The 22,784-nt window shown below is 55.7% G+C and overlaps 1 protein-coding gene across 1 annotated transcript; it reads right to left on the reverse strand.

Annotated features, from left to right (window-relative positions):
* Positions 1-1,907: 1,907 nt before the first annotated feature.
* Positions 1,908-22,332, reverse strand: LOC148144580 (cerebellin-1-like). Its single transcript, XM_087975420.1, has 3 exons — positions 22,033-22,332; positions 3,206-3,325; positions 1,908-2,105 (listed from the first exon to the last, which is right to left on the reverse strand). The coding sequence occupies exons 1-3, from the start codon at positions 22,330-22,332 to the stop codon at positions 1,908-1,910; spliced, it is 618 nt and encodes a 205-aa protein (XP_087831546.1).
* Between the last annotated feature and the right edge of the window lie 452 nt (positions 22,333-22,784).

The following is a 22,784-nucleotide window of genomic DNA, read 5'->3' on the forward strand; positions in this document are numbered from 1 at the left end:
TGGGGAGGTCTCTCTAACCCTCTCTCTCTCTCACACACACACTCCTGTATCTGGGGAGGTCTCTCTAACCCTCTCTCACACACACACACACACTCCTGTATCTGGGGAGGTCTCTCTAACCCTCTCTCTCTCACACACACACACACTCCTGTATCTGGGGAGGTCTCTCTAACCCTCTCTCACACACACACTCCTGTATCTGGTGAGGTCTCTCTAACCCTCTCTCTCACACACACACACACACTCCTGTATCTGGGGAGGTCTCTCTAACCCCCTCTCACACACACACACACACACACTCCTGTATCTGGTGAGGTCTCTCTAACCCTCTCTCTCTCACACACACACACACTCCTGTATCTGGGGAGGTCTCTCTAACCCTCTCTCACACACACACTCCTGTATCTGGGGAGGTCTCTCTAACCCTCTCTCACACACACACACACACACTCCTGTATCTGGGGAGGTCTCTCTCTAACCCCCCCTTACGAACTCTCTCTCGTGAGCTAATGGCCACTGTCTTGACTCGGTGCCTTGGCTCTCAGGCCTTAAGCCTGATAACCAGCCAATGGGGTTCCAGTTCCCACTGCGTTGACCTCCTCACCCACAATCTGACCCCTGTCGCACATCTGTCCTGCCAGGGCTTGGCAATGAGGGGACGTGGGGCGCGGAATTACATCTCCCCGCTCCCCAGTTGGTCTTTCTCTCGGTTGTATTGACCTGCTGAATGAGATCTCCAACTCCGTCCCACCCACCCCAACCCCCCGCCGGTTGACGCACGGCCCACGATGCTCCGGGGCCTAAAATGGCCGCCCGCTCTCCGCAAGGACTGCACCCCGCCCAACCTTCAAGGATGCGCCCTGACCATCGTGGGAAATGTGCCAAGGGCTGTCGGAGGCCCATAATTAGCAGGGAATGCCCCCAAAGCATCATGGGAAAGGTGCCCTGTAGTTACGGGGGCCCCAGAGCATCATGGGAAAGGCGCGAATGGCGTCCCGAGGCTCACAGGGAGGCAGGGAAGACCCCGAAGCACCATGGGAAAGGTGCCAAGGCGATTCAGAGGCTCATACGGAGCAGGGAAGGCCCAAGTGGATTATGGGAAAGGCACCAAGGGGTTCCGGAGCCCCACACGAAATGGAGGTGGCCCAAAAGCATCATGGGAAACAAGCCAAGCGGCTCTGGAGGCCCTTACGGTGCAGGGGAGGGCCCCAAAGCATCATGGGAAAGGCGCCAAGGGATTCCGGAGGCCAATGCAGAGCACGGGAAGCCCCAAAGCATCATGGGAAAGGAGCCGAGGGGTTCCTGAGGGCCACACGGAACAGGGGAGGCCCCAAAGCATCATGGGAAAGGCGCCAAGGGATTCCGGAGGCCAATGCAGAGCACGGGAAGCCCCAAAGCATCATGGAAAAGGAGCCGAGGGGTTCCTGAGGGCCATACGGAACAGGGGAGGCCCCAAAGCATCATGGGAAAGGCGCCAAGGGCTGCCGGAGGCCCATACACAGCACGTGAAACCCCAAAGCATCATGGGAAAGGCACCCAGGGGGCGGATGGCGGGTTGTTAAGGGATTGGAGGGGCCTACTCTGCCCCCATCCTCCGTCTCTCCTCACCCCCCCTCCCACTGCCCTCCTGGGGCACGAGCGAGCGCTTCCACCTTCACCACCCGATGAAGACCCCTCCAGCCGTCCGTCCAATCACCCGTCGCCGCGTGCTGGTGGGGGCAAGGGTCACGACACAGGGTGAGGTGTGTGGTGGTGGCCGAGGGAGTTAGTTTGGGGCGTGTGTGCAGGGGGAGTTGGGTGAGGTGATGTCGAGGGGGCGGAGGGGGGTTGTTGGGTGGGTCGGTGCGCTGAGGGAGTTGGGTCAGTGTGCTGCGCCGGGGCCTAGCCGTCCGGGGTGAGGCCTGCCCTCAGAGCGGGAACAGCAGGAAGCCGGAGAAGGTGGAGTATTTCCAGCCCCCCCTCAGGCTGCCCCTGTCCAGCTGCAGCGAGGCCCACTGTCCCTGCTCCATGTGCACCAGGCCGCCATTGGCCGCTCCTTCCCGAGTCACCTCCTGGTCACCGGCAAACGCTGATATCACCGGCTTCCCGTTCACAACCAGGCTCACCTGGGGTGGAGGGTGGGGGGGGGGAGGCCGGGAGGAGGAGAGAGAGAGAGAGAGAGAGAGATGTGTCAGACGTCATGCCAAAGGAAGATGGCCGCCATTTTTAACCGTTGGCATCCAGAGTCCATCATGGGGGGAGGGGGTGTGAGCACCCCATCTCCACCCTAACCCTTGACCCCAGATGGTGAAAGGTCAGCCATTGCGTCCTCAGATTCCCAGGGGGTGAAAGGTCAGCCATCGCCCCCGACCCCTGATTCCTAGAGGGCGAAAGGTCAGCCATCGCCCCCCCGAACTCAGATTCCCAGAGGGTGAAAGGTCAGCCATCGCCTCCCCCCGACCCCAGATTCCTAGGGGGTGAAAGGTCAGCCATCACCCCCCCGACCCCAGATTTCCAGAGGGTGAAAGGTCAGCCATCGCCTCCCCCCGACCCCAGATTCCCAGAGGGTGAAAGGTCAGCCATCGCCCCCCCCGACCCCAGATTCCCAAAGGGTGAAAGGTCAGCTATTGCATTCCCCAGATTCCCAGAGGGTGAAAGGTCAGCCATCGCGTCCCCTGAACCCAGATTCCCAGAGGAGAAAGGTCAGCCATCACCCCCCTGACCCCAGACTCTCAGAGGGTGAAAGGTCAGCCATCGCGTCCCCACCCAACCCCCAGATTCCCAGAGGGTGAAAGGTCAGCCTTCACACCCCCTGACCCCAGACTCTCAGAGAGTGAAAGGTCAGCCATCGTGCCCCCTGACCCCATATTCCCAGAGGGTGAAAGTCAGGCATCGCCCCCTCCTGACCCCAGATTCCCAGAGGGTGAAAGGTCAGCCATTACCCCCACCCGACCCCAGATTCCCAGAGGGTGAAAGGTCAGCCATTGCCCCCCGACCCCATATTCCCAGAGGGTGAAAGGTCAGCCATCGCCCCCTGACCCCAGACTCTCAGAGGTCAGCCATTGTGACCACAGAGGGTCAAAGGCCAGGGTCTCACTCTCTCCCCGGAAACTCCCACTCACCGTGACTCCCTCTCCCCTTCACCGTGCCCCCCTCCCCCTGGCAGTGCCCGTACCCTCCTGAGCCCACCCCTTGCCACCCCCCCCCCCCCCCTCCTTCCCTGTACCTGGAGGGTCTGCCTGTTGTACACCTTGACCACGTGGAAGGTGAAACAGTAGATGCCCCTCCGAGGGGCAACAAAAGCACCAGCCTCTCGCTGGAAATGGCTGCCTATGTTCACCAGCACCTACAGGGGGCGACAGGGAGGGAGGGGGAGGGGGAGGGAGGGAGGGAGGGAGATGGAAAGCGGGTTAGAGAGAGAGCCCCTCATGTTCTGACTCTGATTTCCAGCATCTACAGCCTTCCTGCCCTCAGTTTGAACCCCCTCCCCACTCCCCGCTCGATTGGTCCCACCCCCACAAACCCCCCCCCCCACCCCCCGACGCTCAGTCGCAGCAGCGTGTACCGTCTACAAGGCCCACTGCAGAACCTCACCGAGGGTCCCCTCAGACAGCACCTTCCCAAACCCCCCCCACCCCACCCCTACACCCCTCTACCATCTAGAAGGGGGAGGGGGCAGCAGATACACGGGGAACACCACCCCCCCTCCCCAACTCCCCCGTCCTGAAATCTATCGGCCATTCCATCCTGGGGTCAGAATCCTGGGATTGCCCCCCCTCCCTGAGGGGCATCGTGGGTCTACCCCACAGCGGCACGTGGCGAAGATGGCAGCTCAGTGCACCCCACCCTCACCTTCTCACGGGGAGATAAATGCAAGAGCCAATCCCCGGGGTACTCCCACAAGTGAATAATGGAGAGGCCAAAGATGTGTAGGTTAGGGTGGGTTGGCCGTGCTAAATTACCCATAGTGCCCAGGGATGTGCAGGTTAGGGTGGATTGGCCGTGCTAAATTACCCATAGTGCCCAGTGATGTGCAGGTTAGGGTGGATTGGCCATGCTAAATTACCCATAGTGCCCAGTGATGTGCAGGTTAGGGTGGATTGGCCGTGCTAAATTACCCATAGTGCCCAGGGATGTGCAGGTTAGGGTGGATTGGCCGTGCTAAATTACCCATAGTGCCCAGGGATGTGCAGGTTAGGGTGGGTTGGCCGTGCTAAATTACCCATAGTGCCCAGGGATGTGCAGGTTAGGGTGGATTGGCCGTGCTAAATTACCCACAGTGCCCAGGGATGTGCAGGTTAGGGTGGATTGGCCGTGCTAAATTACCCATAGTGCCCAGGGATGTGCTGGTTAAGGTGGATTGGCCGTGCTAAATTACCCATAGTGCCCAGGGATGTGCAGGTTAGGGTGGATTGGCCGTGCTAAATTACCCATAGTGCCCAGGGATGTGCAGGTTAGGGTGGATTGGCCGTGCTAAATTACCCATAGTGCCCAGGGATGTGCAGGCTAGGGTGGATTGGCCGTGCTAAATTACCCATAGTGCCCAGGGATGTGCAGGCTAGGGTGGATTGGCCGGGCTAAATTACCCATAGTGCCCAGGGATGTGTGGTTTGGGTGGATTGGCCATGCTAAATTACCCATAGTGCCTAGGGAAGTGCAGGTTAGGGTGGATTGGCCATGCTAAATTACCCATAGTGCCCAGGGATGTGTAGGTTAGGGTGGATTGGCCGTGCTAAATTACCCATAGTGCCCAGGGATGTGCAGGTTAGGGTGGATTGGCCGTGCTAAATTACCCATAGTGCCCAGGGATGTGCAGGCTAGGGTGGATTGGCCGTGCTAAATTACCCATAGTGCCCAGGGATGTGCAGGTTTGGGTGGATTGGCCGTGCTAAATTACCCATAGTGCCCAGGGATGTGCAGGTGAGGGTGGGATTGGCCGTGCTAAATTACCCATAGTGCCCAGGGATGTGCAAGTTAGGATGGATTGGCCGTGCTAAATTACCCATAGTGCCCAGGGATGTGCAAGTTAGGGTGGATTGGCCGTGCTAAATTACCCATAGTGCCCGGGGATGTGTTGGTTCGGGTGGATTGGCCGTGCTAAATTACCCATAGTGCCCAGGGATGTGCAAGTTAGGATGGATTGGCCGTGCTAAATTACCCATAGTGCCCAGGGATGTGCAAGTTAGGATGGATTGGCCGTGCTAAATTACCCATAGTGCCCGGGGATGTGTTGGTTCGGGTGGATTGGCCGTGCTAAATTACCCATAGTGCCCGGGGATGTGCAGGTTAGGGTGGATTGGCCGTGCTAAATTACCCATAGTGCCCAGGGATGTGCAGGTTCGGGTGGATTGGCCGTGCTAAATTACCCATAGTGCCCGGGGATGTGCAGGTTAGGGTGGATTGGCCTTACTAAATTACCTATAGTGCCCAGGGATGTGCAGGTTATGGTGGGTTGGCCGTGCTATATTACCCATAGTGCCCAGGGATGTGCAGGTTACGGTGGATTGGCCATGCTAAATTACCCATAGTGCCCAGGGATGTGCAGGTTAGGCTGGATTGGCCTTGCTATATTACCCATAGTGCCCAGGGATGTGCAGGTTAGGGTGGGTTGGCCGTGCTAAATTACCCATAGTGCCCAGGGATGTGCAGGTTCGGGTGGATTGGCCGTGCTAAATTACCCATAGTGCCCAGGGATGTGCAGGTTAGGGTGGATTGGCCGTGCTAAATTACCCATAGTGCCCGGGGATGTGTTGGTTCGGGTGGATTGGCCGTGCTAAATTACCCATAGTGCCCAGGGATGTGCAAGTTAGGATGGATTGGCCGTGCTAAATTACCCATAGTGCCCAGGGATGTGCAAGTTAGGATGGATTGGCCGTGCTAAATTACCCATAGTGCCCGGGGATGTGTTGGTTCGGGTGGATTGGCCGTGCTAAATTACCCATAGTGCCCGGGGATGTGTTGGTTCGGGTGGATTGGCTGTGCTAAATTACCCATAGTGCCCAGGGATGTGCAAGTTAGGATGGATTGGCCGTGCTAAATTACCCATAGTGCCCAGGGACGTGCAGGTTAGGGTGGATTGGCAGTGCTAAATTACCCATAGTGCCCAGGGATGTGCAGGTTAGGGTGGATTGGCCGTGCTAAATTACCCATAGTGCCCAGGGACGTGCAGGTGAGGGTGGGATTGACCGTGCTAAATTACCCATAGTGCCCAGGGATGTGCAGGTTAGGGTGGATTGGCCGTGCTAAATTACCCATAGTGCCCAGGGATGTGCAGGTTAGGGTGGATTGGCCGTGCTAAATTACCCATAGTGCCCAGGGATGTGCAGGTTACGGTGGATTGGCCATGCTAAATTACCCATAGTGCCCATGGATGTGCAGGTTAGGGTGGATTGGCCTTGCTAAATTACCCATAGTGCCCAGGGATGTGCAGGTTATGGTGGGTTGGCCGTGCTAAATTACCCATTGTGCCCAGGGATGTGCAGGTTAGGGTGGGTTGGCCGTGCTAAATTACCCATAGTGCCCAGGGATGTGCAGGTTAGGGTGGGTTGGCCGTGCTAAATTACCCATAGTGCCCAGGGATGTGCAGGTTAGGGTGGATTGGCCGTGCTAAATTACCCATAGTGCCCAGGGATGTGCAGGTTAGGGTGGGATTGACCGTGCTAAATTACCCATAGTGCCCAGGGATGTGCAGGTTAGGGTGGATTGGCCGTGCTAAATTACCCATAGTGCCCAGGGATGTGCAGGTTAGGGTGGATTGGCCGTGCTAAATTACCCATAGTGCCCAGGGATGTGCAGGTTAGGGTGGATTGGCCGCGCTAGATTACCCATAGTGCCCAGGGATGTGCAGGTTAGGGTGGATTGGCCGTGCTAAATTACCCATAGTGCCCAGGGATGTGCAGGTTACGGTGGATTGGCCATGCTAAATTACCCATAGTGCCCAGGGATGTGCAGGTTAGGCTGGATTGGCCTTGCTATATTACCCATAGTGCCCAGGGATGTGCAGGTTAGGGTGGGTTGGCCGTGCTAAATTACCCATAGTGCCCAGGGATGTGCAGGTTAGGGTGGGTTGGCCGTGCTAAATTACCCATAGTGCCCAGGGATGTGCAGGTTAGTGTGGGTTGGCCGTGCTAAATTACCCATAGTGCCCAGGGATGTGCAGGTTAGGGTGGATTGGCCGTGCTAAATTACCCACAGTGCCCAGGGATGTGCAGGTTAGGGTGGGTTGGCCATGCTAAATTGCCCATAGTGCCCAGGGATGTGCAGGTTAGGGTGGATTGGCCGTGCTAAATTACCCATAGTGCCCAGGGATGTGCTGGTTAAGGTGGATTGGCCGTGCTAAATTACCCATAGTGCCCGGGGATGTGCAGGTTAGGGTGGATTGGCCGTGCTAAATTACCCATAGTGCCCAGGGATGTGCAGGTTAGGGTGGGTTGGCCGTGCTAAATTACCCATAGTGCCCAGGGATGTGCAGGTTAGGGTGGATTGGCCGTGCTAAATTACCCACAGTGCCCAGGGATGTGCAGGTTAGGGTGGGTTGGCTGTGCTAAATTACCCATAGTGCCCAGGGATGTGCTGGTTAGGGTGGGTTGGCTGTGCTAAATTACCCATAGTGCCCAGGGATGTGCTGGTTAAGGTGGATTGGCCGTGCTAAATTACCCATAGTGCCCGGGGATGTGCAGGTTAGGGTGGATTGGCCGTGCTAAATTACCCATAGTGCCCAGGGATGTGCAGGTTAGGGTGGATCGGCCATGCTAAATTACCCATAGTGCCCAGGGATGTGCAGGTTAGGGTGGATTGGCCGTGCTAAATTACCCATAGTGCCCAGGGATGTGCAGGTTAGGGTGGATCGGCCATGCTAAATTACCCATAGTGCCCAGGGATGTGCAGGTTAGGGTGGGTTGGCCGTGCTAAATTACCCATAGTGCCCAGGGATGTGCAGTTTAGGGTGGATTGGCCGTGCTAAATTACCCATAGTGCCCAGGGATGTGCAGGTTAGGGTGGATCGGCCATGCTAAATTACCCATAGTGCCCAGGGATGTGCAGGTTCGGGTGGGTTGGCCGTGCTAAATTACCCATAGTGTCCAGGGATGTGCAGGTTAGGGTGGGTTGGCCGTGCTAAATTACCCATAGTGCCCAGGGATGTGCAGGTTAGGGTGGTATGGCCATGCTAAATTACCCATAGTGCCCAGGGATGTGCAGGTTAGGGTGGGTTGGCCGTGCTAAATTACCCATAGTGCCCAGGGATGTGCTGGTTAAGGTGGATTGGCCGTGCTAAATTACCCATAGTGCCCGGGGATGTGCAGGTTAGGGTGGATTGGCCATGCTAAATTACCCATAGTGCCCAGGGATGTGCAGGTTAGGGTGGGTTGGCCGTGCTAAATTACCCATAGTGCCCAGGGATGTGCAGGTTAGGGTGGATTGGCCGTGCTAAATTACCCACAGTGCCCAGGGATGTGCAGGTTAGGGTGGGTTGACCATGCTAAATTACCCATAGTGCCCAGGGATGTGCTGGTTAAGGTGGATTGGCCGTGCTAAATTACCCATAGTGCCCGGGGATGTGCAGGTTAGGGTGGATTGGCCGTGCTATATTACCCATAGTGCCCAGGGATGTGCAGGTTCGGGTGGATCGGCCATGCTAAATTACCCATAGTGCCCAGGGATGTGCAGGTTAGGGTGGATTGGCCGTGCTAAATTACCCATAGTGCCCAGGGATGTGCTGGTTAAGGTGGATTGGCCGTGCTAAATTACCCATAGTGCCCAGGGATGTGCAGGTTCGGGTGGATTGGCCGTGCTAAATTACCCATAGTGTCCCGGGATGTGCAGGTTAGGGTGGATTGGCCGTGCTAAATTACCCATAGTGCCCCGGGATGTGCAGGTTAGGGTGGATTGGCCGTGCTAAATTACCCATAGTGCCCAGGGATGTGCAGGTTCGGGTGGATCGGCCGTGCTAAATTACCCATAGTGCCCAGGGATGTGCAGGTTTGGGTGGATTGGCCGTGCTAAATTACCCATAGTGCCCAGCGATGTGCAGGTGAGGGTGGGATTGGCCGTGCTAAATTACCCATAGTGCCCAGGGATGTGCAAGTTAGGATGGATTGGCCGTGCTAAATTACCCATAGTGCCCAGGGATGTGCAAGTTAGGGTGGATTGGCCATGCTAAATTACCCATAGTGCCCAGGGATGTGTTGGTTCGGGTGGATTGGCCGTGCTAAATTACCCATAGTGCCCAGGGATGTGCAGCTTAGGGTGGATTGGCCATGCTAAATTACCCATAGTGCCCAGGGATGTGTTGGTTCGGGTGGATTGGCCGTGCTAAATTACCCATAGTGCCCAGGGATGTGCAGCTTAGGGTGGATTGGCCATGCTAAATTACCCATAGTGCCCAGGGATGTGCAGCTTAGGGTGGATTGGCCATGCTAAATTACCCATAGTGCCCAGGATGTGCAAGTTAGGATGGATTGGCCGTGCTAAATTACCCATAGTGCCCAGGGATGTGCAAGTTAGGATGGATTGGCCGTGCTAAATTACCCATAGTGACCGGGGATGTGTTGGTTCGGGTGGATTGGCCGTGCTAAATTACCCATAGTGCCCAGGGATGTGTTGGTTCGGGTGGATTGGCTGTGCTAAATTACCCATAGTGCCCAGGGATGTGCAAGTTAGGATGGATTGGCCGTGCTAAATTACCCATAGTGCCCAGGGACGTGCAGGTTAGGGTGGATTGGCCGTGCTAAATTACCCATAGTGCCCAGGGATGTGCAGGTTAGGGTGGGATTGACCGTGCTAAATTACCCATAGTGCCCAGGGATGTGCAGGTTAGGGTGGATTGGCCGTGCTAAATTACCCATAGTGCCCAGGGATGTGCAGGTTAGGGTGGATTGGCCTTACTAAATTACCCATAGTGCCCAGGGATGTGTAGGTTAGGGTGGATTGGCCGTGCTAAATTACCCACAGTGCCCAGGGATGTGCAGGTTAGGGTGGGTTGGCCGTGCTAAATTACCCATAGTGCCCAGGGATGTGCAGGTTAGGGTGTGTTGGCCGTGCTAAATTACCCATAGTGCCCAGGGATGTGCAGGTTAGGGTGGATTGGCCGTGCTAAATTACCCATAGTGCCCAGGGATGTGCAGGTTAGGGTGGGATTGACCGTGCTAAATTACCCATAGTGCCCAGGGATGTGCAGGTTAGGGTGGATTGGCCATGCTAGATTACCCATAGTGCCCAGGGATGTGCAGGTTAGGGTGGATTGGCCGTGCTAAATTACCCATAGTGCCCAGGGATGTGCAGGTTACGGTGGATTGGCCATGCTAAATTACCCATAGGGCCCAGGGATGTGCAGGTTAGGCTGGATTGGCCTTGCTATATTACCCATAGTGCCCAGGGATGTGCAGGTTAGGGTGGGTTGGCCGTGCTAAATTACCCATAGTGCCCAGGGATGTGCAGGTTCGGGTGGATTGGCCGTGCTAAATTACCCATAGTGCCCAGGGATGTGCAGGTTAGGGTGGATTGGCCGTGCTAAATTACCCATAGTGCCCGGGGATGTGTTGGTTCGGGTGGATTGGCCGTGCTAAATTACCCATAGTGCCCAGGGATGTGCAAGTTAGGATGGATTGGCCGTGCTAAATTACCCATAGTGCCCAGGGATGTGCAAGTTAGGATGGATTGGCCGTGCTAAATTACCCATAGTGCCCGGGGATGTGTTGGTTCGGGTGGATTGGCCGTGCTAAATTACCCATAGTGCCCGGGGATGTGTTGGTTCGGGTGGATTGGCTGTGCTAAATTACCCATAGTGCCCAGGGATGTGCAAGTTAGGATGGATTGGCCGTGCTAAATTACCCATAGTGCCCAGGGACGTGCAGGTTAGGGTGGATTGGCCGTGCTAAATTACCCATAGTGCCCAGGGACGTGCAGGTTAGGGTGGGATTGACCGTGCTAAATTACCCATAGTGCCCAGGGATGTGCAGGTTAGGGTGGATTGGCCGTGCTAAATTACCCATAGTGCCCAGGGATGTGCAGGTTAGGGTGGATTGGCCGTGCTAAATTACCCATAGTGCCCAGGGATGTGCAGGTTACGGTGGATTGGCCATGCTAAATTACCCATAGTGCCCAGGGATGTGCAGGTTAGGGTGGATTGGCCTTGCTAAATTACCCATAGTGCCCAGGGATGTGCAGGTTATGGTGGGTTGGCCGTGCTAAATTACCCATAGTGCCCAGGGATGTGCAGGTTAGGGTGGGTTGGCCGTGCTAAATTACCCATAGTGCCCAGGGATGTGCAGGTTAGGGTGGGTTGGCCGTGCTAAATTACCCATAGTGCCCAGGGATGTGCAGGTTAGGGTGGATTGGCCGTGCTAAATTACCCATAGTGCCCAGGGATGTGCAGGTTAGGGTGGGTTGGCCGTGCTAAATTACCCATAGTGCCCAGGGATGTGCAGGTTAGGGTGGGTTGGCCGTGCTAAATTACCCATAGTGCCCAGGGATGTGCAGGTTAGGGTGGATTGGCCGTGCTAAATTACCCACAGTGCCCAGGGATGTGCAGGTTAGGGTGGATTGGCCGTGCTAAATTACCCATAGTGCCCAGGGATGTGCTGGTTAAGGTGGATTGGCCGTGCTAAATTACCCATAGTGCCCGGGGATGTGCAGGTTAGGGTGGATTGGCCGTGCTAAATTACCCATAGTGCCCAGGGATGTGCAGGTTAGGGTGGGTTGGCCGTGCTAAATTACCCATAGTGCCCAGGGATGTGCAGGTTAGGGTGGATTGGCCGTGCTAAATTACCCACAGTGCCCAGGGATGTGCAGGTTAGGGTGGGTTGGCCATGCTAAATTACCCATAGTGCCCAGGGATGTGCAGGTTAGGGTGGGTTGGCTGTGCTAAATTACCCATAGTGCCCAGGGATGTGCTGGTTAAGGTGGATTGGCCGTGCTAAATTACCCATAGTGCCCGGGGATGTGCAGGTTAGGGTGGATTGGCCGTGCTAAATTACCCATAGTGCCCAGGGATGTGCAGGTTAGGGTGGATCGGCCATGCTAAATTACCCATAGTGCCCAGGGATGTGCAGGTTAGGGTGGATTGGCCGTGCTAAATTACCCATAGTGCCCAGGGATGTGCAGGTTAGGGTGGATCGGCCATGCTAAATTACCCATAGTGCCCAGGGATGTGCAGGTTAGGGTGGATCGGCCATGCTAAATTACCCATAGTGCCCAGGGATGTGCAGGTTAGGGTGGGTTGGCCGTGCTAAATTACCCATAGTGCCCAGGGATGTGCAGGTTCTGGTGGGTTGGCCGTGCTAAATTACCCATAGTGTCCAGGGATGTGCAGGTTAGGGTGGGTTGGCCGTGCTAAATTACCCATAGTGCCCAGGGATGTGCAGGTTAGGGTGGGTTGGCCGTGCTAAATTACCCATAGTGCCCAGGGATATGCAGGTTAGGGTGGATTGGCCGTGCTAAATTACCCACAGTGCCCAGGGATGTGCAGGTTAGGGTGGTATGGCCATGCTAAATTACCCATAGTGCCCAGGGATATGCAGGTTAGGGTGGATTGGCCGTGCTAAATTACCCACAGTGCCCAGGGATGTGCAGGTTAGGGTGGATTGGCCTTACTAAATTACCTATAGTGCCCAGGGATGTGCAGGTTATGGTGGGTTGGCCGTGCTATATTACCCATAGTGCCCAGGGATGTGCAGGTTACGGTGGATTGGCCATGCTAAATTACCCATAGTGCCCAGGGATGTGCAGGTTAGGCTGGATTGGCCTTGCTATATTACCCATAGTGCCCAGGGATGTGCAGGTTAGGGTGGGTTGGCCGTGCTAAATTACCCATAGTGCCCAGGGATGTGCAGGTTCGGGTGGATTGGCCGTGCTAAATTACCCATAGTGCCCAGGGATGTGCAGGTTAGGGTGGATTGGCCGTGCTAAATTACCCATAGTGCCCGGGGATGTGTTGGTTCGGGTGGATTGGCCGTGCTAAATTACCCATAGTGCCCAGGGATGTGCAAGTTAGGATGGATTGGCCGTGCTAAATTACCCATAGTGCCCAGGGATGTGCAAGTTAGGATGGATTGGCCGTGCTAAATTACCCATAGTGCCCGGGGATGTGTTGGTTCGGGTGGATTGGCCGTGCTAAATTACCCATAGTGCCCGGGGATGTGTTGGTTCGGGTGGATTGGCTGTGCTAAATTACCCATAGTGCCCAGGGATGTGCAAGTTAGGATGGATTGGCCGTGCTAAATTACCCATAGTGCCCAGGGACGTGCAGGTTAGGGTGGATTGGCAGTGCTAAATTACCCATAGTGCCCAGGGATGTGCAGGTTAGGGTGGATTGGCCGTGCTAAATTACCCATAGTGCCCAGGGACGTGCAGGTGAGGGTGGGATTGACCGTGCTAAATTACCCATAGTGCCCAGGGATGTGCAGGTTAGGGTGGATTGGCCGTGCTAAATTACCCATAGTGCCCAGGGATGTGCAGGTTAGGGTGGATTGGCCGTGCTAAATTACCCATAGTGCCCAGGGATGTGCAGGTTACGGTGGATTGGCCATGCTAAATTACCCATAGTGCCCATGGATGTGCAGGTTAGGGTGGATTGGCCTTGCTAAATTACCCATAGTGCCCAGGGATGTGCAGGTTATGGTGGGTTGGCCGTGCTAAATTACCCATTGTGCCCAGGGATGTGCAGGTTAGGGTGGGTTGGCCGTGCTAAATTACCCATAGTGCCCAGGGATGTGCAGGTTAGGGTGGGTTGGCCGTGCTAAATTACCCATAGTGCCCAGGGATGTGCAGGTTAGGGTGGATTGGCCGTGCTAAATTACCCATAGTGCCCAGGGATGTGCAGGTTAGGGTGGGATTGACCGTGCTAAATTACCCATAGTGCCCAGGGATGTGCAGGTTAGGGTGGATTGGCCGTGCTAAATTACCCATAGTGCCCAGGGATGTGCAGGTTAGGGTGGATTGGCCGTGCTAAATTACCCATAGTGCCCAGGGATGTGCAGGTTAGGGTGGATTGGCCGCGCTAGATTACCCATAGTGCCCAGGGATGTGCAGGTTAGGGTGGATTGGCCGTGCTAAATTACCCATAGTGCCCAGGGATGTGCAGGTTACGGTGGATTGGCCATGCTAAATTACCCATAGTGCCCAGGGATGTGCAGGTTAGGCTGGATTGGCCTTGCTATATTACCCATAGTGCCCAGGGATGTGCAGGTTAGGGTGTGTTGGCCGTGCTAAATTACCCATAGTGCCCAGGGATGTGCAGGTTAGGGTGGGTTGGCCGTGCTAAATTACCCATAGTGCCCAGGGATGTGCAGGTTAGTGTGGGTTGGCCGTGCTAAATTACCCATAGTGCCCAGGGATGTGCAGGTTAGGGTGGATTGGCCGTGCTAAATTACCCACAGTGCCCAGGGATGTGCAGGTTAGGGTGGGTTGGCCATGCTAAATTGCCCATAGTGCCCAGGGATGTGCAGGTTAGGGTGGATTGGCCGTGCTAAATTACCCATAGTGCCCAGGGATGTGCTGGTTAAGGTGGATTGGCCGTGCTAAATTACCCATAGTGCCCGGGGATGTGCAGGTTAGGGTGGATTGGCCGTGCTAAATTACCCATAGTGCCCAGGGATGTGCAGGTTAGGGTGGGTTGGCCGTGCTAAATTACCCATAGTGCCCAGGGATGTGCAGGTTAGGGTGGATTGGCCGTGCTAAATTACCCACAGTGCCCAGGGATGTGCAGGTTAGGGTGGGTTGGCTGTGCTAAATTACCCATAGTGCCCAGGGATGTGCTGGTTAGGGTGGGTTGGCTGTGCTAAATTACCCATAGTGCCCAGGGATGTGCTGGTTAAGGTGGATTGGCCGTGCTAAATTACCCATAGTGCCCGGGGATGTGCAGGTTAGGGTGGATTGGCCGTGCTAAATTACCCATAGTGCCCAGGGATGTGCAGGTTAGGGTGGATCGGCCATGCTAAATTACCCATAGTGCCCAGGGATGTGCAGGTTAGGGTGGATTGGCCGTGCTAAATTACCCATAGTGCCCAGGGATGTGCAGGTTAGGGTGGATCGGCCATGCTAAATTACCCATAGTGCCCAGGGATGTGCAGGTTAGGGTGGGTTGGCCGTGCTAAATTACCCATAGTGCCCAGGGATGTGCAGTTTAGGGTGGATTGGCCGTGCTAAATTACCCATAGTGCCCAGGGATGTGCAGGTTAGGGTGGATCGGCCATGCTAAATTACCCATAGTGCCCAGGGATGTGCAGGTTCGGGTGGGTTGGCCGTGCTAAATTACCCATAGTGTCCAGGGATGTGCAGGTTAGGGTGGGTTGGCCGTGCTAAATTACCCATAGTGCCCAGGGATGTGCAGGTTAGGGTGGTATGGCCATGCTAAATTACCCATAGTGCCCAGGGATGTGCAGGTTAGGGTGGGTTGGCCGTGCTAAATTACCCATAGTGCCCAGGGATGTGCTGGTTAAGGTGGATTGGCCGTGCTAAATTACCCATAGTGCCCGGGGATGTGCAGGTTAGGGTGGATTGGCCATGCTAAATTACCCATAGTGCCCAGGGATGTGCAGGTTAGGGTGGGTTGGCCGTGCTAAATTACCCATAGTGCCCAGGGATGTGCAGGTTAGGGTGGATTGGCCGTGCTAAATTACCCACAGTGCCCAGGGATGTGCAGGTTAGGGTGGGTTGACCATGCTAAATTACCCATAGTGCCCAGGGATGTGCTGGTTAAGGTGGATTGGCCGTGCTAAATTACCCATAGTGCCCGGGGATGTGCAGGTTAGGGTGGATTGGCCGTGCTATATTACCCATAGTGCCCAGGGATGTGCAGGTTCGGGTGGATCGGCCATGCTAAATTACCCATAGTGCCCAGGGATGTGCAGGTTAGGGTGGATTGGCCGTGCTAAATTACCCATAGTGCCCAGGGATGTGCTGGTTAAGGTGGATTGGCCGTGCTAAATTACCCATAGTGCCCAGGGATGTGCAGGTTCGGGTGGATTGGCCGTGCTAAATTACCCATAGTGTCCCGGGATGTGCAGGTTAGGGTGGATTGGCCGTGCTAAATTACCCATAGTGCCCCGGGATGTGCAGGTTAGGGTGGATTGGCCGTGCTAAATTACCCATAGTGCCCAGGGATGTGCAGGTTCGGGTGGATCGGCCGTGCTAAATTACCCATAGTGCCCAGGGATGTGCAGGTTTGGGTGGATTGGCCGTGCTAAATTACCCATAGTGCCCAGCGATGTGCAGGTGAGGGTGGGATTGGCCGTGCTAAATTACCCATAGTGCCCAGGGATGTGCAAGTTAGGATGGATTGGCCGTGCTAAATTACCCATAGTGCCCAGGGATGTGCAAGTTAGGGTGGATTGGCCATGCTAAATTACCCATAGTGCCCAGGGATGTGTTGGTTCGGGTGGATTGGCCGTGCTAAATTACCCATAGTGCCCAGGGATGTGCAGCTTAGGGTGGATTGGCCATGCTAAATTACCCATAGTGCCCAGGGATGTGTTGGTTCGGGTGGATTGGCCGTGCTAAATTACCCATAGTGCCCAGGGATGTGCAGCTTAGGGTGGATTGGCCATGCTAAATTACCCATAGTGCCCAGGGATGTGCAGCTTAGGGTGGATTGGCCATGCTAAATTACCCATAGTGCCCAGGATGTGCAAGTTAGGATGGATTGGCCGTGCTAAATTACCCATAGTGCCCAGGGATGTGCAAGTTAGGATGGATTGGCCGTGCTAAATTACCCATAGTGACCGGGGATGTGTTGGTTCGGGTGGATTGGCCGTGCTAAATTACCCATAGTGCCCAGGGATGTGTTGGTTCGGGTGGATTGGCTGTGCTAAATTACCCATAGTGCCCAGGGATGTGCAAGTTAGGATGGATTGGCCGTGCTAAATTACCCATAGTGCCCAGGGACGTGCAGGTTAGGGTGGATTGGCCGTGCTAAATTACCCATAGTGCCCAGGGATGTGCAGGTTAGGGTGGGATTGACCGTGCTAAATTACCCATAGTGCCCAGGGATGTGCAGGTTAGGGTGGATTGGCCGTGCTAAATTACCCATAGTGCCCAGGGATGTGCAGGTTAGGGTGGATTGGCCTTACTAAATTACCCATAGTGCCCAGGGATGTGTAGGTTAGGGTGGATTGGCCGTGCTAAATTACCCACAGTGCCCAGGGATGTGCAGGTTAGGGTGGGTTGGCCATGCTAAATTACCCATAGTGCCCAGGGATGTGCAGGTTAGGGTGTGTTGGCCGTGCTAAATTACCCATAGTGCCCAGGGATGTGCAGGTTAGGGTGGATTGGCCGTGCTAAATTACCCATAGTGCCCAGGGATGTGCAGGTTAGGGTGGGATTGACCGTGCTAAATTACCCATAGTGCCCAGGGATGTGCAGGTTAGGGTGGATTGGCCATGCTAGATTACCCATAGTGCCCAGGGATGTGCAGGTTAGGGTGGATTGGCCGTGCTAAATTACCCATAGTGCCCAGGGATGTGCAGGTTACGGTGGATTGGCCATGCTAAATTACCCATAGTGCCCAGGGATGTGCAGGTTAGGCTGGATTGGCCTTGCTATATTACCCATAGTGCCCAGGGATGTGCAGGTTAGGGTGGGTTGGCCGTGCTAAATTACCCATAGTGCCCAGGGATGTGCAGGTTCGGGTGGATTGGCCGTGCTAAATTACCCATAGTGCCCAGGGATGTGCAGGTTAGGGTGGATTGGCCGTGCTAAATTACCCATAGTGCCCGGGGATGTGTTGGTTCGGGTGGATTGGCCGTGCTAAATTACCCATAGTGCCCAGGGATGTGCAAGTTAGGATGGATTGGCCGTGCTAAATTACCCATAGTGCCCAGGGATGTGCAAGTTAGGATGGATTGGCCGTGCTAAATTACCCATAGTGCCCGGGGATGTGTTGGTTCGGGTGGATTGGCCGTGCTAAATTACCCATAGTGCCCGGGGATGTGTTGGTTCGGGTGGATTGGCTGTGCTAAATTACCCATAGTGCCCAGGGATGTGCAAGTTAGGATGGATTGGCCGTGCTAAATTACCCATAGTGCCCAGGGACGTGCAGGTTAGGGTGGATTGGCCGTGCTAAATTACCCATAGTGCCCAGGGACGTGCAGGTTAGGGTGGGATTGACCGTGCTAAATTACCCATAGTGCCCAGGGATGTGCAGGTTAGGGTGGATTGGCCGTGCTAAATTACCCATAGTGCCCAGGGATGTGCAGGTTAGGGTGGATTGGCCGTGCTAAATTACCCATAGTGCCCAGGGATGTGCAGGTTACGGTGGATTGGCCATGCTAAATTACCCATAGTGCCCAGGGATGTGCAGGTTAGGGTGGATTGGCCTTGCTAAATTACCCATAGTGCCCAGGGATGTGCAGGTTATGGTGGGTTGGCCGTGCTAAATTACCCATAGTGCCCAGGGATGTGCAGGTTAGGGTGGGTTGGCCGTGCTAAATTACCCATAGTGCCCAGGGATGTGCAGGTTAGGGTGGGTTGGCCGTGCTAAATTACCCATAGTGCCCAGGGATGTGCAGGTTAGGGTGGATTGGCCGTGCTAAATTACCCATAGTGCCCAGGGATGTGCAGGTTAGGGTGGGTTGGCCGTGCTAAATTACCCATAGTGCCCAGGGATGTGCAGGTTAGGGTGGGTTGGCCGTGCTAAATTACCCATAGTGCCCAGGGATGTGCAGGTTAGGGTGGATTGGCCGTGCTAAATTACCCACAGTGCCCAGGGATGTGCAGGTTAGGGTGGATTGGCCGTGCTAAATTACCCATAGTGCCCAGGGATGTGCTGGTTAAGGTGGATTGGCCGTGCTAAATTACCCATAGTGCCCGGGGATGTGCAGGTTAGGGTGGATTGGCCGTGCTAAATTACCCATAGTGCCCAGGGATGTGCAGGTTAGGGTGGGTTGGCCGTGCTAAATTACCCATAGTGCCCAGGGATGTGCAGGTTAGGGTGGATTGGCCGTGCTAAATTACCCACAGTGCCCAGGGATGTGCAGGTTAGGGTGGGTTGGCCATGCTAAATTACCCATAGTGCCCAGGGATGTGCAGGTTAGGGTGGGTTGGCTGTGCTAAATTACCCATAGTGCCCAGGGATGTGCTGGTTAAGGTGGATTGGCCGTGCTAAATTACCCATAGTGCCCGGGGATGTGCAGGTTAGGGTGGATTGGCCGTGCTAAATTACCCATAGTGCCCAGGGATGTGCAGGTTAGGGTGGATCGGCCATGCTAAATTACCCATAGTGCCCAGGGATGTGCAGGTTAGGGTGGATTGGCCGTGCTAAATTACCCATAGTGCCCAGGGATGTGCAGGTTAGGGTGGATCGGCCATGCTAAATTACCCATAGTGCCCAGGGATGTGCAGGTTAGGGTGGATCGGCCATGCTAAATTACCCATAGTGCCCAGGGATGTGCAGGTTAGGGTGGGTTGGCCGTGCTAAATTACCCATAGTGCCCAGGGATGTGCAGGTTCTGGTGGGTTGGCCGTGCTAAATTACCCATAGTGTCCAGGGATGTGCAGGTTAGGGTGGGTTGGCCGTGCTAAATTACCCATAGTGCCCAGGGATGTGCAGGTTAGGGTGGGTTGGCCGTGCTAAATTACCCATAGTGCCCAGGGATATGCAGGTTAGGGTGGATTGGCCGTGCTAAATTACCCACAGTGCCCAGGGATGTGCAGGTTAGGGTGGTATGGCCATGCTAAATTACCCATAGTGCCCAGGGATATGCAGGTTAGGGTGGATTGGCCGTGCTAAATTACCCACAGTGCCCAGGGATGTGCAGGTTAGGGTGGTATGGCCATGCTAAATTACCCATAGTGCCCAGGGATGTGCAGGTTAGGGTGGTATGGCCATGCTAAATTACCCATAGTGCCCAGGGATGTGCAGGTTAGGGTGGGTTGGCCGTGCTAAATTACCCATAGTGCCCAGGGATGTGCTGGTTAAGGTGGATTGGCCGTGCTAAATTACCCATAGTGCCCGGGGATGTGCAGGTTAGGGTGGATTGGCCATGCTAAATTACCCATAGTGCCCAGGGATGTGCAGGTTAGGGTGGGTTGGCCGTGCTAAATTACCCATAGTGCCCAGGGATGTGCAGGTTAGGGTGGATTGGCCGTGCTAAATTACCCACAGTGCCCAGGGATGTGCAGGTTAGGGTGGATTGGCCGTGCTAAATTACCCACAGTGCCCAGGGATGTGCAGGTTAGGGTGGATTGGCCGTGCTAAATTACCCATAGTGCCCAGGGATGTGCAGGTTAGGGTGGATTGGCCATGCTAAATTACCCATAGTGCCCGGGGATGTGCAGGTTAGGGTGGATTGGCCGTGCTAAATTACCCATAGTGCCCTGGGATGTGCAGGTTCGGGTGGATCGGCCGTGCTAAATTACCCATAGTGCCCAGGGATGTGCAGGTTCGGGTGGATCGGCCATGCTAAATTACCCATAGTGCCCAGGGATGTGCAGGTTAGGGTGGGTTGGCCATGCTAAATTACCCATAGTGCCCAGGGATGTGCAGGTTAGGGTGGGTTGGCCGTGCTAAATTACCCATAGTGCCCAGGGATGTGCAGGTTAGGGTGGGTTGGCCGTGCTAAATTACCCATAGTGCCCAGGGATGTGCAGGTTAGGGTGGGTTGGCCGTGCTAAATTACCCACAGTGCCCAGGGATGTGCAGGTTAGGGTGGATTGGCCGTGCTAAATTACCCATAGTGCCCAGGGATGTGCAGGTTAGGGTGGTATGGCCATGCTAAATTACCCATAGTGCCCAGGGATGTGCAGGTTAGGGTGGGTTGGCCGTGCTAAATTACCCATAGTGCCCAGGGATGTGCTGGTTAAGGTGGATTGGCCGTGCTAAATTACCCATAGTGCCCGGGGATGTGCAGGTTAGGGTGGATTGGCCATGCTAAATTACCCATAGTGCCCAGGGATGTGCAGGTTAGGGTGGGTTGGCCGTGCTAAATTACCCATAGTGCCCAGGGATGTGCAGGTTAGGGTGGATTGGCCGTGCTAAATTACCCACAGTGCCCAGGGATGTGCAGGTTAGGGTGGATTGGCCGTGCTAAATTACCCACAGTGCCCAGGGATGTGCAGGTTAGGGTGGATTGGCCGTGCTAAATTACCCATAGTGCCCAGGGATGTGCAGGTTAGGGTGGATTGGCCATGCTAAATTACCCATAGTGCCCGGGGATGTGCAGGTTAGGGTGGATTGGCCGTGCTAAATTACCCATAGTGCCCTGGGATGTGCAGGTTCGGGTGGATCGGCCGTGCTAAATTACCCATAGTGCCCAGGGATGTGCAGGTTCGGGTGGATCGGCCATGCTAAATTACCCATAGTGCCCAGGGATGTGCAGGTTAGGGTGGGTTGGCCATGCTAAATTACCCATAGTGCCCAGGGATGTGCAGGTTAGGGTGGGTTGGCCGTGCTAAATTACCCATAGTGCCCAGGGATGTGCAGGTTAGGGTGGGTTGGCCGTGCTAAATTACCCATAGTGCCCAGGGATGTGCAGGTTAGGGTGGGTTGGCCGTGCTAAATTACCCATAGTGCCCAGGGATGTGCAGGTTAGGGTGGGTTGGCCGTGCTAAATTACCCACAGTGCCCAGGGATGTGCAGGTTAGGGTGGATTGGCCGTGCTAAATTACCCATAGTGCCCAGGGATGTGCAGGTTAGGGTGGGTTGGCCGTGCTAAATTACCCATAGTGCCCAGGGATGTGCAGGTTAGGGTGGATTGGCCGTGCTAAATTACCCATATTGCCCAGGGATGTGCAGGTTAGGGTGGATTGGCCGTGCTAAATTACCCATAGTGCCCAGGGATGTGCAGGTTAGGGTGGATTGGCCGTGCTGAATTACCCAGGATGGGGGAGCAGTCGTGTCCGAGCCTGGGCGAGGCCTGTGTGGGAGGGGGGTGGGGGGGGCCTGTAGCAACGAATCGAAGCGAGAGGCGAATCCCCGCCCGGTCGAATAGCCCGCTTGGGCCGAACGGCCCTCCCCCCCCACACACACACACTGCCCCACCCCAGACGCTCCCTGAAGCGATGACCCCCTCCCTCCGCCCCCCCCACCCCCATGTACCCCCCCCCCCGTGAAATGCTGACCTTGTCGAAGTAGATGGGGTGGCTGCGGTTCCCGGGCGCCTCGTGGTGACTGGAGCGGACGGCGGAGAAAGCGGCCGCTCCTCCCCCCTGGGCCGGGCGGCCGGACAGAGCCCAGGCCTGGGCCGAGGCCTCCTGGGCCTGGGCCTGAGACCGGGCCGCAGCCTCGGCCTGAGACCGGGCCGCAGCCTGGGGGTCGGAGTCGCAAACCACCAGGCAGGTGCCCTCCAGGGCCAACAACTCGGTCTCGTTGTGACCCCCCGCCAGCGCGGGCAGCAGGAGGGCGTACACCCAGGGAGGCATGGTGGGGGTGGGGGGGAACGGGCGCACTGGCTCCCACGGTATCCTCTGTCTCTGACCTGCCAAACAGCAAAGGGAATTCATTCAGCAGGAGGTGTGTGTGGAGGGACGGGGGGTGAGGGCAGGTGTGTGGGAGTGTGTGTGTGGGGGTAGGGGGTGAGGGTGCGGGTGTGTGTGTGTGTGTGTGTGTGTGTGAGTGTGTGTGGGAGTGTGTGTGAGTGTGTGTGGGGGTGTGTGTGTGGGGGTAGGGGGTGAGGGTGCGGGTGTGTGTGTGTGTGTGTGTGTGAGTGTGTGTGGGAGTGTGTGTGTGGGGGTAGGGGGTGAGGGTGCGGGTGTGTGTGTGTGTGTGTGTGTGAGTGTGTGTGGGAGTGTGTGTGAGTGTGTGTGGGAGTGTGTGTGTGGGGGTAGGGGGTGAGGGTGCGGGTGTGTGTGTGTGTGTGTGTGTGTGAGTGTGT

This window comes from Chiloscyllium plagiosum, unplaced genomic scaffold (genome assembly GCF_037043375.1).
Source record: "Chiloscyllium plagiosum isolate Xiang-an unplaced genomic scaffold, Cpla_swu_hap1 HiC_scaffold_27, whole genome shotgun sequence".
In the NCBI taxonomy this organism is placed as follows: Eukaryota; Metazoa; Chordata; class Chondrichthyes; order Orectolobiformes; family Hemiscylliidae; genus Chiloscyllium; species Chiloscyllium plagiosum.